General features: G+C 45.7%; 1 protein-coding gene across 3 annotated transcripts in view; it reads left to right on the forward strand.

The window, feature by feature from the left end:
• Nucleotides 1–18,447, forward strand: part of DENND4C (DENN domain containing 4C) — a 130,254-nt gene that overhangs the window by 15,147 nt on the left and 96,660 nt on the right. For all 3 annotated transcript variants that reach the window (XM_044271636.1, XM_044271644.1, XM_044271653.1), the window contains exon 3: nucleotides 17,517–17,769. In XM_044271636.1, coding sequence (XP_044127571.1) covers nucleotides 17,517–17,769 — 253 coding nt within the window. The remainder of the gene's footprint in view (nucleotides 1–17,516; nucleotides 17,770–18,447) is intronic.

The following is an 18,447-nucleotide window of genomic DNA, read 5'->3' on the forward strand; positions in this document are numbered from 1 at the left end:
TGGATTCCTGTTCAGAGCAAGAGCGCACGGCGTCATTGGTTGCTATGACGCCGTGCGCTTCATGCCGCCGCTGCTGTACAGTAATACACTATACAACTGTGTTATTGTACACCAGCGGCGGCATGAAACGCACAGCATCATGGCAACCAATGACGCCGTGCGCTCCTGCTCTGAACAGGAATCCAGGCCGTGTTACCATGGACCACTCTCTGCCGCGGAACACGGCCGTGTGCATTGGGCCTAAGACGGCTGCTCAGTGCTGGGACTGCCTTGAGGACTGTGCAGGGAGTTGCTTGCTACGTATCCTAGCCTATTTTATGTTTTAGTAGCTGTCTGATAAGACCAGCACCATGCTTCAGTATTGCATTCCTCCAGGCAGATGTAATCTGGTAAGATTTGTCATTAGCTCTTCACAGCATGCACTTTCAAGACAGAGGAAGAGTTCAGTTTATCCTGCTCCTAATAGACCAGGAGGAAATCGGGCCAAATTCCTTTAAAAGCACAGCCAAGTATTTATACCAGCAAAGCCTTACATTTCCGTATTTCTGTGCATATTTCAGAACAAAGGTTTGTAAACTCATCTGACAGTATTTTATAAGACACCGAAGAAACATATAAGACATAGGGGGGAATTTATCGTAGACTGGCGTTTTACACCGATCTTTAATATCCCTGTGCACTGCCTTCGGCGGCGATGAGGCTAACACCTCGCACTCAGTTAGGTGCAGCTCCGGCAGTCCATGTGCCTAAACTGAAATCTATCCCAGCCCCTAGCTGGTGTAGCTTTCAGTCTTCTTTTACACCAGAAAACTGGCATAAAAGAAGATAAAAATATGCCAGGGACACTGTACTTTTTCTTCTATAAATACTAATCATTGTAACAACTTGTTATAACTCTAAGGGTACGGCCACATATTCAGGTTTTTGGAAGCCAAAATGCATGCAGAACCCTGACTGTGTGGCTGTACCTTTGAACTAAACTGATTTATAAAGATGGGTAATAACACAAGTACGTTTTGTCCCTGACACTCTAGCTTTAAAAGGGTTTTCCAAGATTTTATTACTGACGACCTGTCCTTAGGATAGGTCAACAGTATTTGATCGGTGGGGGTCCAACACCTGAGACCCCTGCCAATCAGCTGTTTGAGAAGGCAGTGGCAATCCTGTGAGTGCCACCAACTTCTACAGCTTAGGCTACTTTCACACTTGCGGCAGTGTGATGCGGCGGGCAGTTCCGTCGTCGGAACTGGCCGCCGGATCCGCCGATTTGCCACTGACTGAAAGCATTTGTGAGACGGATCCGGATGCGGATCCGTCTCACAAATGCATTGCAAGGACGGATCCGTCTCTCCGCTTGTCATGCGGACCGACGGATCCGTCTTGTACATTTTTCTCATTTTTCCCGATATGCGCATGCCGGAACGACGGATCCGGCATTCCGGTATTCTGAATGCCGGATCCGGCGCTAATACATTCCTATGGGAAAAAATGCCGGATCCGGCGTTCAGGCAAGTCTTCCGTTTTTTTCGCCGGAGAGAAAACCGTAGCATGCTACGGTTTTCTCTTTTGCCTGATCAGTCAAAACGACTGAACTGAAGACATCCTGATGCAAACTGAACGGATTACTCTCCATTCAGAATGCAGGGGGATATGCCTGATCAGTTCTTTTCCGGTATAGAGCCCCTGTGACGGAACTCTATGCCGGAAAAGAAAAACGCAAGTGTGAAAGTACCCTTACCAAGTACAGAGCCATACATTGTATAGCAGCTGTGCTTGGTATCGTACTCGGCCACATTCCCTTCATGAGCCACGTGACTGAACGTGTTGTCACATGACCTAGGAAAAGCTGTGAAAAAGCCGTGGCACTGACAAGAGTGTTGGTGCCTCCTCAAACAGCTGATGGGGGTCCCCGGTGTCTGACCCCCACTGATCAGATACTGATGACCTATGCCGAGGGTAGGTCATTAGTATGAAAATGATAGTGTTTCAGAATTTGTTTACTGAATGTAAAGAATTTTTTTTATGAATGCGCTCCCATGTTTTAATCAGGGACTTTTTTGTGTACTGCCCTGCACAGCACCTTCAGACAGGTTCACCACTGCTTCTACTTCCTACTCATGCTGTTGTATTTGTATGACCTGTATTGAAAGCCCCCCCCAAAAAAAAATCTTAAAGGGGTTGTCTTATCACAGACGATGGGGGCATATCGCTAGGATATGCCCCTATGATCTGATAGGTGCCGGTCCCAGCAACCCGGAGCCCCGAAAGTGGCGGAGTGTGCACTTCACTAACTCAGCTATTTCCGTCGGGCCCATAGAAGTGAATGGAAGCCGGGGCTGGTCATGCGCGGTGCGCTCCCATTCACTTCTATAGGGAGAGTACTTGGTGGTGACCAGACCGAAGTCTTCCAGCCACCACGGGATATAGGTGCGGGTTACATCGGTGGAAACCCCACCTATAAGACAATGGGGGCATATCCTAGCGATATGCCCCCACTGTCTGTGATGAGACAGCCCCTTTAAGGCTACTCATACTTGTTGTAAAGGTCACACAACCTTACAGAGTAATATGAAAAGAGACTTATAGTGTGCAAATATTTACAGCACATCACTGCCTTTGATGAATACTGTGTTACCGGACAACTTACGTCAAGGAAAAATGAAAACCAGTCATGAGAAACAAAAAGAAAGTCTTACCACGTTTTTAGTGTCTAGCCTCTAATAGCTGTATTTGCGGATTACTACTTTGTTACACCAGTGGTTGCATTTTTAGTTAGATCTAAAAAGGATAAGAAATAACAATAAGAACTCTTTCACACGTTCCGTGGGCATTCCGCATCATGGATGCGGACCCATTCACTTTGATGGGTCCGCAAATCCAGAGATGTGGAATGGTGCGGAACGGAACCATGGAACAGAAGCACTACAGAGTGCTTCCGTGGGGTTTCGTCCCGTACTTCCGTTCCGCTAAAAGATAGGACATGTTCTATCTTTTTGCAGAACGGCCGGATCGCAGACCCATTAAAGTGAATGGGTCCGCGATCCGCTGCGGCTGCCCCACGGACTGTGCTCGTGCATTGCGGTCCGCATTTAGCACGACCACAGGGCGCACACGCCCGTGTGAAAGAGGCCTAAGTTGAAGAGAGATAGCAGGCCTCAGCTTTTCATCCAGTGGTATCTCATTCACTAACCTTACTCTGGGTTAAAGTGGTTGGCCACTTTTTGGCCCATGTGCGCATGCAAGATGACTATATGACTAATATAGCCTGGGCTATATTCTGGACTATTTTCTATATTTCATAAGGTATGTTCTCTTGTTGGACAAATCTTCTGTGCTGTCCGCATAGCGGTCCTATACATAAGATGTTATCATTCTCGCAAGATCTTTAAGGATGTCTCGTAGCCCAGTAATCGTCCCAGGGATCCCATATGGCAGGGCTGGCCAACCTGAGGCTCTCCAGCTGTTGCAAAACTACAACTCCCAGCATGCCCAGGCCTACAGGAGGGCATGGTGGGAGTTGTAGTTTTACAACATCTGGAGAGCCTCAGGTTGGCCATGCCTGCCATATGGCATTGAAGAGTGCAATTTTGTCCTGAAACATAGCTGTGGAGTATTCCAGTGTTCGGACCTCCGTCACTCTAGCATACAAATCGGAGACCCTTGGTTTAAGGCTTTTCCAACATCGGGGTATTAGACAACGGGCTGCCGTAAGTATCATTAGTAATAACTTAAGTGAGTGTTTTTTAACCTGACGGGGAACCACATTAAGCAGGAAGGACAGAGGGTCAGGCTGGATTTCCACTGCAAAAATATCACTCAGAAGGGTGCCTACTCCAGTCCAGTAAGAGCGTATCTTGGGACAGTCCCAGAAGATATAGGGCAATGTACCCCTATGTAACCCGCACCTCTACCACTCTCTCGGAACTGCTGGGTTTATTCTATGGAGGAGGTCAGGAGTGTGATACCAGTACATCAAAATTTTATATTGGTTCGTTGGTGCATTGAGGATTTCGCTGCCCTCCTCCATATAAGACGCCAAAGTGTGTCCGGTAAGGTCTTTCCCAAGTATTCCTCCCACCGTACCATGTAGGAGTGTCTCTGGACCCGCTCAGGAAAGGGGGTCAGCAATATGGAGTAGATCTCCGAAATTAGACCGTTGCATTCTTATTCCCCTAAAGGAGTAGTGTAGAAAGTGGAGTAACCTCTCAAGACAGAAGTGTTAAAATTAAAGGGGGTTGTCCAGCTTTTTGGAAATTTTTAACTAATGAAAGCACCTTGGTCTCTACCTATTGGGGAAACAAAATCATACTTGCCTGGTTCCCACCGCTCCATTTCAGCTCCCTGGCTCTCTTCACTGGCCTTCCGGGGCACATATGTAAACTTCCAGATGGACAGGGTTATGTGCCCCTCTGTGGACAATAACTGGCCTCAGCAGTGACCTGTGCCCAAGCGGCTGTGACGTGCTGCTTGAGGACATGTCACTACTGAGGCTAGTAATTGGCTGTAGCGATACATGCAATCCCTTGAATCCATACTTTACACCTGGGTACCAGAAGACCGGTGAAGATGGCCAAGGAGCTATGTTGGTTGCCTCCCCTGATGACATCACATATACAACTGAGACATTGTAAGGCTGTGTCCTGTAGACACAACATCATCAGTAACCTTGCCTCTCAGGACGGTGTTCTGCACATTCTCCTGGACCCTGCCCTGTAGACATATTAGCAATCAATCCAGTTTTTATTCACAGTTTACCAGTCACCATAAATAATATGTTCACTATATTTATTGTACGGCTCATTATGATTACAAGGATAACAAATATTTATAATAAAAAAAAAAACTATAAGAAATAATCCCACCTTCACAGTAGAGCTTTTCTGTAGAGTAAAGGGTACAACAGCCGTTCACTGTACAGATGGCCTGGGCTTCAAATCTCACTGAACCTAAAACATTAAAATAACCTTTAAAGTAAAAGTTAAGACAGAAAAATAGAATTTTTACTTTCCAGCTTTTTTTCTTTTATGGTAAAAGTTACAATTTTCTGCAACGTTATTGTTACAAAAATATTAATAGTTTTTGCTTCGATATTTTTTTTTTGTAGCATTCTTAGTATGTAATATAGCAAAACAATATTTGGTAACCCTGTGATCATAATAAGCTGTACAATATAGTGAACAGATTTTTTTTTATGGTGATAGGAAAATTTTTTTGCCATCTACCATTTATTTTAGTAATATACTATTTATTTGGTGTTGTGCTTGTGAAGAGAATTGCTTTTTAAGAACAGAAAATGCAGCCCTTCCAAAAGAGCAGGTCTGTAGTCTAATGGTATCAAGGTCTGGAGTTCAAATCCTGATGAACTATTAAATCATTTCTTTAGTAAAAGTATGTGTGCTGGAAGAGGGCCCCTCCCCAACCCATAGCCAGCACAGCTTTATTAGTATTCACTGCATTGAAGTGAATACTAATGAGGCTGCCCACCCTGCTTGGATCTGTGATGTTCCAGCTGGGAGGGGAAGGAGAGGCAGAGACCTAATGATTCAGAAACACCCCGTGAGTCTTGCACTGGAATGTAAACACAGGGTGTGGGTGACCGATCTCAATTATGCTGGATCAGTCAAAATGCATTCAGAATGTTATCTGTAGTGATTTTTTTTTTTTTTTTTTTTTTGTGTAACTAAAAAACCCCTTTGACAAAAATAATAATAATGGAAACCCCCTTAAAGGGAGTCATTGTAGAGTCACCATGAAATTCACCAAATGCTTGGTTTAAGGGCAATTTCAGACAAGCGTATTCAATGCGGGAAATACGCTCACTCCAGGTGACAGCAATATTTTCTGGACTGAACACTGCACCTGTGACACGAACTCGCAATGCTGTGTGTTTCTCTGACTTCATCTGTACTGAACTGTACTCGCGTAATGCTGTCAGTACAATTCAGTACAGGCAAGGTTGGGAATCATTATCAGTTTGCTTCTGCACATAGCTCCTGACTGTGTGGGCTTTCTCTTGTCTCCCCTTCTCTCAGTGGCCATACAAATAAGGGCTTATGCACACAAATGTGTGTAGCCCGTGGTCGTACTCAAACAGCGGGACCGCAATATACGGTCTCCGGCCGTGTGCAGTCCATATCATGGATGCAGACTCGCTTCACTGGAGCAGAAGCACTACGGAGCACTTCCGTTGGATTTCGGTCTGTGTTTCCGCACTGCAAAGAAATAGCACAAAAATAGAATATGTTTCTTTGGGTATGTACGGCTTCTTTTGTTAGTCTACTTTCACACTGGCGTTTTGGTTTCCGTTTGTGAGATCTGTCATGGGCTTTCACAAGCGGTCCAAAAAACGGATCAGTTTTGCCCTAATGCATTCTGAATGGATAAGGATCCGTTCAGAATGGATCAGTTTGCCTCCGTTCAGTCAGCATTCCGCTCTGGAGGCGGACACCAAAACACTGCCTGCAGCGTTTTGGTGTCCGTCTGACGATGCGGAGGCAAGCGGATCCGTCCTGACACACAATGTAAGTCAATGGGATCCGTTTTCTATTACACAATATGGCACAATAGAAAACTGATCCGTCGCCCATTGACTTTCAGTGGTATTCAAGACGGATCTGTCTTGGCTATGTTAGGCTACTTTCTCACTCGCGTTTGGTGCGGCTCCGTCATGGATCTGCACAGACGGATCTGTTCAGATAATACAACCGTCTGCATGCGTTCAGAACGGATCCATTTGTATTATCTTTAACATAGCCAAGACGGATCCGTCTTGAACACCATTGAAAAGTTAATGGAGGACGGATACGTTTTTGTATTGTCATTTGGCTAAGTTTCGTCAGACAGCGTTTTGGTGTCCACCTCCAAAGTGGAATGGAGGCAAACTGATGCATTCTGAGTGGATCCTTTTCCATTCAGAATGCATTAGGGCAAAACTGATCTGTTTTGGACCGCTTGTGAGAGGCCTGAATGGATCTCACAAACGGAAAGCCAAAATGCCAGTGTGAAAGTAGCCTTAGGCCTCTTTCACACGGGCGTCCTGTTTTTTGCCCGGATAAGAGGCGGGTGCGTTGCGGGAAAATGCGCGATTTTTCCGCGCGAGTGCAAAACATTGTCATGCGTTTTGCACTCGCGTGAGAAAAATCGCACATGTTTGGTACCCAAACCCGAACTTCTTCACAGAAGTTCGGGCTTGGGATTGATGTTCTGAAGATTGTATTATTTTCCCTTATAACATGGTTATAAGGGAAAATAATAGCATTCTGAATACAGAATGCTTAGTATAATAGTGCTGGAGGGGTTAAAAATAATAAAAAAGTTAACTCACCTTCTCCTCTTGTTCGCGTAGATGCCGGTCTGTTCTTTAGCTGTGGACTGAATGACCTGAGGTGATGTCAGATCACATGCTTCAATCACATGGTCCATCACCATGGTGATGGAGCATGTGATCTGACGTCATCAAAGGTCCTTCAGCCCACAGCTAAAGAACAGACCGGCATCTACGCGAACAAGAGGAGAAGGTGAGTTAACTTTTTTATTATTTTTAACCCCTCCAGCACTATTATACTATGCATTCTGTATTCAGAATGCTATTATTTTCTCTTATAACCATGTTATAAGGGATAATAATACAGTGAATAGACTGTCACCTAGAACCCATGCGTGAAAATCGCACCGCATCCGCACTTGCTTGCGGATGCATGCGATTTTCACGCAACCCCATTCATTTCTATAGGGCCTGCGTTACGTGAAAAACACACAAAGAGGAGCATGCTGCGATTTTCACGCAACGCACAAGTGATGCGTGAAAATCACCGCTCGTGTGCACAGCCCCATAGAAATGAATGGGTCAGGATTCAGTGCGGGTGCAGTGCGTTCACCGCACGCATCGCACCCGCACAGAAAACTCGCCCGTGTGAAAGGGGCCTTACAGATAATACAAACGGATCCGTTCTGAACGGATGCAGATGGTTGTATTATCGGTGCGGATCCGCATGTGCAGATCCATGACGGATCTGCACCAAACGTGAGTGTAAATGTAGCCTTAACTGTTTTAAAACAAAAAACAATAAAACTTTTCTGATTTAAAAACAAACATACATTCGCACTAGTGACATCCTGAACACACAAACCTCACATTCTGCATGTTTTACTAAGGTTACTTAGTCACACTAGCGTTATTCTTTTCCGGCATAGCGTTCCGTCACAGGGGCTCAATACTTTTATCCCCATGCATTCTGAATGGAGAGCAATTCGTTGATGATGCATCAGGATGTCTTCAGTTCAGTCTTTTTGACTGTTCAGGATGGAGATAATACCACAGCATGCTACTGTTTTATCTCCGGCCAGCAAAACTGAAGACTTGCCTGAATGCCGGACCTGGCATTTTTTTTCCATAGGAATGTATTAGTGCCAAAATACCGGAATGCCGGATCCGTCCTTCAGGATCCATTTTTCCGGATGACACTGGAAAGACGGATCCGGCATTTCAATGTATTTTTCTGACTGATCAGGCATTTTTAGGATCCTGATCAGTCTTACAAATGCCATCAGTTCGTATACGTTTTGCCGGATCCAGCAGGCAGTTCCGGCGACGGAACTGCTTGCCAGATCACTCTGCTGCAAGTGTGAAAGTAGCCTTAGGCCTCTTTCACACTTGCGTTGTCCGGATCCAGCGTGTACTCCACTTGCCGGAATTACACGCCGGATCCGGAAAAACGCGAGTGAACTGAAAGCATTTGAAGACTGATCCGTCTTCAAAATGCGTTCAGTGTTACTTTGCATCCAGGACGCTATTAAAGTCCTGGTTGCCATAGTAGGAGCGGGGGAGCGGTATACTTACAGTCCGTGCGGCTCCCGGGGCGCTCCAGAATGACGTCAGAGCTCCCCATGCGCATGGATGACGTGCCATGCGATCACGTCATCCATGCGCGTCACTCTGGAGCGCCCCGGGAGCCGCACGGACGGTAAGTATACTGCTCCCCCACTCCCCACTACACTTTACCATGGCTGCCAGGACTTTAGCGTCCCGGCAGCCATGGTAACCATTCAGAAAAAGCTAAACGTCGGATCCGGCAATGCGCCGAAACGACGTTTAGCTTAAGGCCGGATCAATGCCTTTCAATGGGCATTAACTCCGGATCCGGCCTTGCGGCAAGTGTTCAGGATTTTTGGCCGGAGCAAAAAGCGCAGCAAAAAGCGCAGCATGCTGCGGTATTTTCTCCGGCCCAAAAACGTTCCGGTCCGGAACTGAAGACCTCCTGATGCATCCTGAACGGATTTCTCTCCATTCAGAATGCATGGGGATAATCCTGATCAGGATTCTTCCGGCATAGAGCCCCGACGACGGAACTCTATGCCGGAAGAAAAGAACGCGAGTTGGAAAGAGCCCTTAGAGGGACACCTCCACCTGAGAAAAGTGTGAAACTAGTATAAGGTTTAAAACTGCATCTGAAAATGGATGAAGGAATGAAGATTGCAGACTGAAGCATAACATGTAAATATCATTTTTCCACATGTGAGAGGTATCTATATCCTTGAATTTCCACAGGGATACTTTATAGTGGGGCCAAAGCATTTGATATTAAATAGCATTATATGCTACATGAAAATTAGTTCGATGTATATTCCATTGTGCACAATCTTCTGATCGTTAAAAAGCTGAAAATAAAACAAGAGTTTCCTGTTGAACAAACACCAGGCCTTTTCTGCATGCTGTAATGTTTAGAGAGGAAGCTTTCGCTTTGTTCCATCACAAGACTTCCTCTGTCAGACTAGAGCTGTTTTTGGCTTATCACGTATGGCATCTTATCCAGTGTAACTGTCAGAGCCCTATCAGCTGTATCATCTGAGTTTCTTTGATACATTTTGTAAATATTTTTTTTGCCACAGCTTGTGTATACTGCACTATGATAATTAATGACATTAAAGGAGTCTCTAAGGGAATTAAAAAAATGAAAATACTTAAATATTACTTAATTACAAATATATTCCCAAATACCTTTTATTAGTTATAATGTCCCGTGTTATCCGGGGAGCAATCAGGAGAAATAAAATGGCCGCCATCCTAGTTACAAAACCTGTCCTAATCATACAGCATGCCAAGGTGTTTCACAACACTGAGCTAAAGAGCTGCCTCATCCTCTTCTCTGCTTGTCAAGGATCATGATCCTGAATACATGCAACATGAAGTACAGAAAGGATTGACAGGACAGACTGTGGTAATGTGGGGATGTGATAATGGAGACTGCATACAAGTGCTGCTGCCCATTAGCCACATCACCTCCTCCTCTCTTTACTTCATGTCTCCTCATGAACTCTTTTCCTACAGAATTTCAGCTAAAGTCCTTATCTGTATTCAGGATCATAATCCTTGACAAGTAGAGAGGAGGATGAGGCAGCTCTTTAGCTCAGTGCTATGATGTAACTTGTCCTGCTGTGTGATTAGGACAGGTTTTGTGTATACTAATAGGATGGCGGCCATTTTATTTCCTGAGTATGGGTCATCAATATTAAAAGCCCAGACAACCAATTTAAGAAAGCTTATTTCCTATCCACAGGAGAACAATCTATAATGGCTGCCATCAACCTGTCCTAGAATGTAAGCAGGACTGGTTGCCACTACTTGCAGAGATGCTTAGAGGAGTGAGGGGACGAGGCCTCGCTGCACAATACACTCTGACACTTGCATATACTACACATTGGTGAGTTTTCCTGTCGGGTTGCTCAGCCATGATGGCATAACATAGGCAGGATCACATCATTACAATCTATTGTAGAGCAGTGTAGTGAGGTGCCACTCCATCACCCCCTTAGATGGTCTGCAAGTGAAGGCAAGCAGTCCTATTCACATTCTAGAACGGTTGCTGACGACCATTTTAAATCGCTCCTGGAGAACCCCTTTGAGCATCAATATCTGATCAGTGGGGACCTGAGTGCTTGTCGAGCACCAGCTGATCGATGGCAGGAGTCGGACTCTCTCCCATATGATATTGATGACCTAAGTATTGGACAACCTCTTTAATATCCTGTATATCGGTAAAAATGCATTTCTTAATTTGAAAACAAGTTGCTGCCAAGCCACCACAGAGAAGGGACATAGGAGCACAAAGCATAGTGGGGAGCAGAGAAGCCACACTGATATCAGGAGGTGAACTACAGTATATTTTTTTATATACTCCTATTATCTCTTTTCCCTCAGTGTGCAGCTGACTACAGCCGAAATTGTATTGCCTGTTTGCTTGTCCTCTGCTCCACATATTTCTGCAAAGGCTCAAACGGTGAAGACTGGAGATTGCTGAGCACTAGATTAAGATCCCAAGGATTTTATGGAGGACAGAAATGGGACGCAGCGTGCACAACCCCCTGCAGAAAGGTCAGAACCGCAGAAAGCAAAGCCAAGTTCCGCTGAAAAAGAATGGAAAAACCCCAAACTTGTCCTTTGAAAGAGCTGAGAGCCAGCACCAAGTCCATGCCCAACTGCGAGAGTTGCGGCAACGAGAAACGAATGGGAGACAGCTGGTGACACTCGCACCAACTAAAGTAGGACTTCCAGGTTCGGTGGTATATTCAAAGGCTTTCTGGCACGAAAACCCAGAGCCCTTATTACTGCGGCTTCAACAGCCATGCTGTTAAATGTGGAGATCCTAAATTCGGGTGGAATATCGGTCCCTGCGACGAGAGGTCCTCCTGAAGAGGAATACGCCAGGGTTCATCGGCAAGGAGGGTGACTAGAGATGCATGACCAATCGGGGGCCACGAGAATGACGGGCAGGCCTTCGGATCTGATCTTCCAGAGGAGACGCGGAATGAGAGGAAGAGGAGGGAACACGTAATCAAACATGAACTGATTTCACTGAATCATTAGGGCATCTCACGCCAGGACCATGGGATCCCTGGACAGCGCGACGAAGTTCTCGACCTTGTATTTGAAGCGGGAGGCCATGAGATCCACGTCCGGCCAGACCCCCCCCCATCGCTCACAGATAGCTAGAATCAGAGCTCTTTCCACCATGACTGCCGGGCTCCTGGTGCCACCCTGGTAATTGAGGTACGCCACAGCCGTGGAGTTGTCGGACTGAACTCGAACCAGACATCACCAAAGATGGTTGGTCCAATGCAGCAGAGAGACAAATCTCTCTCTATTCCAGAATGTTGATTAGGAGGGAGCGCTCCTCGCGTGACCACACGCCTTTAACGGATAGATTTCCCAACAGTCACCCCCCCCCAAATCCCCCAACCTTGGAGTCTTGCGTCCGTTGTCAGCACTATCCAACGGAGAGGATGGAAAGAGCGGCCCCGACGTCAGCATCGGGTAAACTAACCACCATCTGAGGGCTTGGCAGGTCGGGGCAGAGAGACGTGTGGGCCGATCCAGGGAGGCTCGGGAACGGTCCCAATTGGTTAGAATGGCTCACTGAAGAGTCCTGGTATGGAACTGAGCATAGGGAACTACTTCGAAGGCAGAGACCATGTGACCTAGAGCCCACATGCAGTAACAAATAGGAAGAGGATTTGGCCGCAACAAGGGGAAAATCTGAAGACAGAGTGGATAGCTTCCCCGGGGGCAAGAGTACCTTGGCCTGAAAGGTGTCGAACATGCACAGAAGGTGATAAAGACATGACTTCTGCAGGTTCAGGATCCATCCAAAGCTTTCCAGGGTGTCCAGGACTATGCGCAGGCTGTCCGCCATTGCCCGGAATGATGGACCCTTTATCAGGAAATCGTCTAAGTAAGGGATTACCACTATACCCCTGGCATGGAGCAGGGCCATGACTGCCGCCAGAACCTACGTACAGACTCTGGGAGCTGTGGCCAGGCAGAATGGGAGAGCCACAAACTGGTAGTGAAAGGGACCCACTGCGAACCGTAGAAATTTGTGGTGACTGACGTAGATGGAAACTTGAAGATAAGCGTCCTTGATGCCTATCAAGGACAGGTACTTCCCCTGTTCCATGGACGCAATGACAGATCTCAGGGATTCCATCCGGAAGTGGCAGAGCGGAAGGAAGCGGTTGAGTGCCTTGAGGTCCAGAACGGGACGGAATAGCCCCTCCTTTTACGGGACCACAAAGAGATTGGAGTAGAACCTGCAAAAACGGTCTTGCACAGGAACCGGACGATCACTTCCTGCTGCAGAAGTGTATGAATGGCCTGAAAAAAGGAATTTGCAGGCAGAGGGAGAGGTCATAGGAGACGAGCGAAAAAATCAGGACGGAGGGGAGGAATTCCAGCTTGTAACCCTCTGCGATGACCTCCTTTACCCAGGCATCTGAGACGGGAGCCAGAGCCAAACATGATGAAACAGATGAAGCTGCATGTCATGCAGAGGAGGTCTTGGGGTTATAGGACTTGGAGCCCTGTTGAAGGGGACGCCCAGACGAGCAAAGTTTGAAGGAAGGCTTGCGCTTCTAATCCGGTGCAGACTTGTCGGTTGGCCACTTGGGGCTGGAAAAACTCTGAAAAGGGCGAAAAAGAGGTTTACACTTTTTTGACTTGTTAAAATGAACCCTGTTCTGTGGTAAATGAGTGCCTTTACCACCTGTAGCATCAGAAATGATCTCGTCCAGGCGTTTTTCAAAAAGTTTGCTGCCGGTAAAGGGGAGGGCCGTCAGGGTCTGCTTTGAAGCGTTATCTGCCACCCAGTAGGAGAGCCATAGTGTACGGCGAGTAGCCACCAAAAGGGCTGACGAGCGGGCCTTAAGCCTGAGCCGGCCGATGAGGGTGTTGGGTCCTCAACCTGTAAGGTCTCTATAACCACTGTAATGAGATTGTCCACCATGGAAGACAGCTTTGAAGACTGATCCTCATTTGAAAACCTCTCCTCAGAACATGCCTCTTTCAAGGAGGATACGTCGAAGTGAGGCTCTCTGGGAGCTGGCAGGGAGGCAGAGGAAACGGAAGGCGCAGACACCCTTTTGGGGGAGGATGGTCTGGCACATTTAGCCGGACGGCAGTGATTTGAATAAGCCCCAGGATCCAGAGTCAGACTGATTAGAGGACGGCCTTGCGGACAAATGCCCCAGTATTTCCACAATGGCTTTGTTGGTATGGGAGACGACCTGTACCATCTTTGACAGGGAGCGCCCCCACTCTGGCTCTACCATAGGCTGGGCAGTAGGGGAGACTGGGACAGGGGAAGAGCTACTTGGCGATGGAGCAAAGCACAAAGAGCAGAGGGAATCTAACTGACCGAAAATGGCGCACACCTCTGGGTTTGAAGTCCTCTCCGATCCCAGTTATTGCAACAGGTCGTCAGCAGTGTTGCACAGCCAGAATCTCCCATGTATGGAGCAGACTTGGCTCCATACTTCCCCCTACATGCAAATGCTGTAAGACACCCTGCACTCCTGACAATTAGCTGTTCCACTGTGGCTTTAGAACCCCAACTGAAGTGAGAGCAGCACTGTTGTAACCAGCTCTGTCCACCACACGCCGAGCTATGGCAAAACAGATGATCGGTAACCACTGTGTCAAAATATATCATAAGTGCAATTTCACACAAACATATTCAGTGCAGGAAATATGCTCTGTGTGACAGCAGTATTTCCCAGACTGAATACTGAACACTGCTCCTGTGACACAAACTCACTGCATTATAATGATTTTTAATACTGTCTGTTCCTGCAGACCTTAGCTGTACGAAACTGTACTTGGATAATGCCATCAGTACAATTCGGTACAGCTGCAGTTTGGCAGGAACGCACAGCATTATAATTCAGTATAATACAGTGAGTTTGTGTCACAGAAGCAGTGTTCAGTCCGGGAACTACTGCTGTCACACAGAGCATATTTCCTGCACTGAATACGCTCGAGTGATATTACCCTACGGGTTCCTATTGAATGAATGTGAGCAGAAATCTTGAGAACCGCAAATAATTCCATCTAACCTGTTCCTGCAAAGCCAAGTCAATGGCTAATCTGCAGCACAATGGTCTCCAGGGTTATACACTGCAAAAATAACCCACAAATGAGGAGGATGGCTTACAGCAAAGCAATCCCTGTCTATGTCCAATGCTTGGTTTCCAGGAAACAGGGGTTAAAGGGTCCGCACACAGCAGGTGCACACCCAATTACTCTGGATCCCAGCCGTGTGACATGGGAGGATGAGGAAAATGACTCTGTGAGCTGTAGAATTGCGATAAGAGAGCTTTTTTGGTGGGATTATGTAGTGAAGTAACTGAAAAGCAATAATACTAGTCTTTTATGTGACAGTAGAGTATATTATGTTGGATATTTACAAACAGGAATCTTTACGCCAGGACCAATACACACCATAGATCAGGAGTAAGTTTTCCAAATAGTGGAGAACTATGTGACACTTGCTGTTATGTTGGTACAAATAATCCAGAGACAATATTAATGTTGTGAAATGGTATAACATTTATGGCATATCCACAGGATATTCTATTAAAGGGGTTCTCCGGGAATTAGGAAAATGAAAATGCTTTAAATATTACTTTATTTTAAATATATCCCAAAATACTTTTCATTAGTTATAATGGCTCATTTTGTCTGTGGACATTTGCAGGACGCGTTTCGGCCCGCCCAGCCTTTCTCAACGGCAGTTGAGAAAGGCTGGACGGGCCGAAACGCTTCCTGTAAATTTTGTAGTTGAAATAAAGAGCATAACCTGCTGAAAACAAGAACGTTTGCTGGGAATTTTTCGTTGAACTAATCACACAGCAGGACAAGTTACTTCAGAACACTGACCTAAAGAGCTGCCTCATCCTCCTTTCTGCTCTACTTGTCAGGGATTATAATCCTGAATACAGATAAAGCCTTCAGCTGAATCTCTGTAAGAATGTTCATGAGGAGACAAAGTGCTGAGAGGAGGTGGGGATGTGACTGATGAGCAGCAGCGTTGCATGTAGTCTCCATTAGCACAGCCCCACATTACCACAGTCTGTCCGGTCCATCCTCTCTGTACTTCATGTCTCCTCATGAACTCCATTCCTACAGAGATTCATCTAAAAGATCTTATCAACTGTATTCAGGATTATAATCCCTGGCAAGTATAAGAGGAGGATGAGGCAGCTCTATAGCTCACTGTTCTGAAGTAATGTGTCCTCCTGTGTGATTAGGACAGGTTTTGTATGTACTAATAGGATGGCAGCCATTTTATTTCCCCTAATGATTGCTCCCTAGACAAAACAAGCCATTATAACTAATGAAAGGTATTTGGGAATATATTTATAATAACGTAATATTTAAGTATTTTCATTTTTCTTAATTCCTGGAGAACCCCTTTAATGTCTGAGACACGTGGGTCCCACACTTACTGTATGTTTAGAACAGGACCACCACCAGTCGGATGCTTTTACCCTATCCTGGGGGTTTCTGATAAGTTTATATCTTGAAACAAAAAACTTTCAAGGACCACTAATACATTTTATCAAATACTGTAAGTTACAATGTATTACATATAAAAAAAAAATAATCACTAGTGAATTGGCTAATGTTATAAAACATGTACTTTCAATAAACCACTAACTTGTATGTTGCAGGTAGGTCCTGGAATGATCTGAGGTTTCCTTATGCATATGGATAAACCCAGCTAGGCTAGTTTCAGATGAGCGAGTTCGTGCTGGGAAACATGCTCTCTGTGTGTAAGCGTTATTTCTTGGCCTAAACACTGTTCCTGTTACAGGGACTTATGACTTATAATACTTTATGATGCTGTGAGTTCCTGCCTGACCTTGCTGTAATGAACTGTACTGATAGCTTTATGTAAGTACCCTTTTTTACAGCGGCGGTCAGGTAGGAACCAACAGCATTATAATGGAGTGAGTCCCGGTCATAGGAGCAGAATTCAGGGCGGGCAATAATGCTCACACAGAGTGTGATTCTTGGACACTTGTCCGGAACTAGCCTTCGTGTTGTGGCAGGTCATCTTTATTCCACAGCAGAGAATAAGCATGTACTTGTACAGCGTAGACGGCTAGGATAAGTAAATGCAGTGTTGGGTGGGTCGGGAGATGACAAGTATGTGGAAAAGTTAGGGAAAAAAGTGGAGAATGGTTTAAGCATCAATTCCATGGTCTGTAGGTGCTCAGAGGTATCCCAGTGACTTCAGCTGCACCACTTAGAAAATGATTTTGTCTCCGACATAGATCAGTAGAGAAACTATGGGGGTCATTTATCAAACTGGTGTAAAGTAGAGCTGGTTTTGTTGCCCATAGCAACCAATCTGATTCCTCCTTTTATTTTCCTAAGGAGCTGTAAAAAAAAAATAAAAAAAAAAAATGAATGGAGGAATCTGATAGGTTGCTATGGGCAACTAAGCCAGTTCTACTTTACACCAGTTTGATAAATGACCCCCTATATCTTGGAAGACAACTGGGTCTAAAGTGAATTCATCAAGATTCAATGAACATTTATTTGCTGCTGCTGTTGTTGGTTTATGGCAAACTGTGTGCAAAAACCTGATGCCTTCCGTCCCCTCTACAGGCTCGATTTGTGTCCCAGATTATTTGTATTCTATAGATTTGCTTTGTATAACTATCCTTATTCTTTCTAGAGTGCTGAACGAGGGGAAAGAACGCCTTATGTCTGGCTGTGAAACCATTCAGGCAACTCCATACGGACGCTGTGCTAACGTCAATAATAGCTCAGCCAGCTCGTCACGAATATTCATCACTTATCGCCGGGCACCGCCAGATCGCACTCAGAACTCTTTAGCAGTTACAGACATCTGTGTGATCATCACTAACAAGGGAGAAACTCCCCCTCATACCTTCTGTAAGGTTGACAAGAACCTCAACGGTGGAATGGTAAGAAAGCGGTCATTAAATGTAATAACATCAATGTCTATGCTACATTGTGAATATAGCAAAACTAAGGCAGCAAAGTGTGATTCAGGGAAAGTGGTTGCGCAGGGGTTTTATATTGATGACCTATCCTCATGATAGGTCATCAATGTCTGATCGGTGGTGGTCCGGTTCCCGGCACCCTTGCCAATCAGCTGTTTCAAGAGAAGGCCGCGCTCCATGTGTGCACTGCTTTCTCTTCAGTACACTTCACGTTGTCTCTATTCACTTGAATGGAACAATTACACTACATTACCGCTACAGGGGAGATGATGTGTATTGTACTGAAGAGGTAGCAGCACTTGCATAGTGGCCACCTCCTCTTCAAACAGCTGATTGGCAGGGATGTCAAGACTCCCATCGATCAGATATTGATTGATATCCTCAGGGGGGAAAAAACCTGGACAACCCCTTTAAGTGCTTTCCAGTTACCACTCCAGGAGGTGCCTGGTAATTTCACACGTGTGTGGACAGATGATTATTACATGCTTTAGTACTTTGCCTTGCTGAAGACTCTTCTACCCCAAAACAACTGATTAGTTGGTGCTCCTAGATATTTCTACTTTCTAAAATGATCACAGCTCTAGCATGATAGAATTGAGGCAAACTGACTTGTCTGACAATTGATATTGTACAGTGATT

Source organism: Bufo gargarizans, chromosome 1 (assembly GCF_014858855.1).
Source record: "Bufo gargarizans isolate SCDJY-AF-19 chromosome 1, ASM1485885v1, whole genome shotgun sequence".
NCBI lineage: Eukaryota > Metazoa > Chordata > Amphibia > Anura > Bufonidae > Bufo > Bufo gargarizans.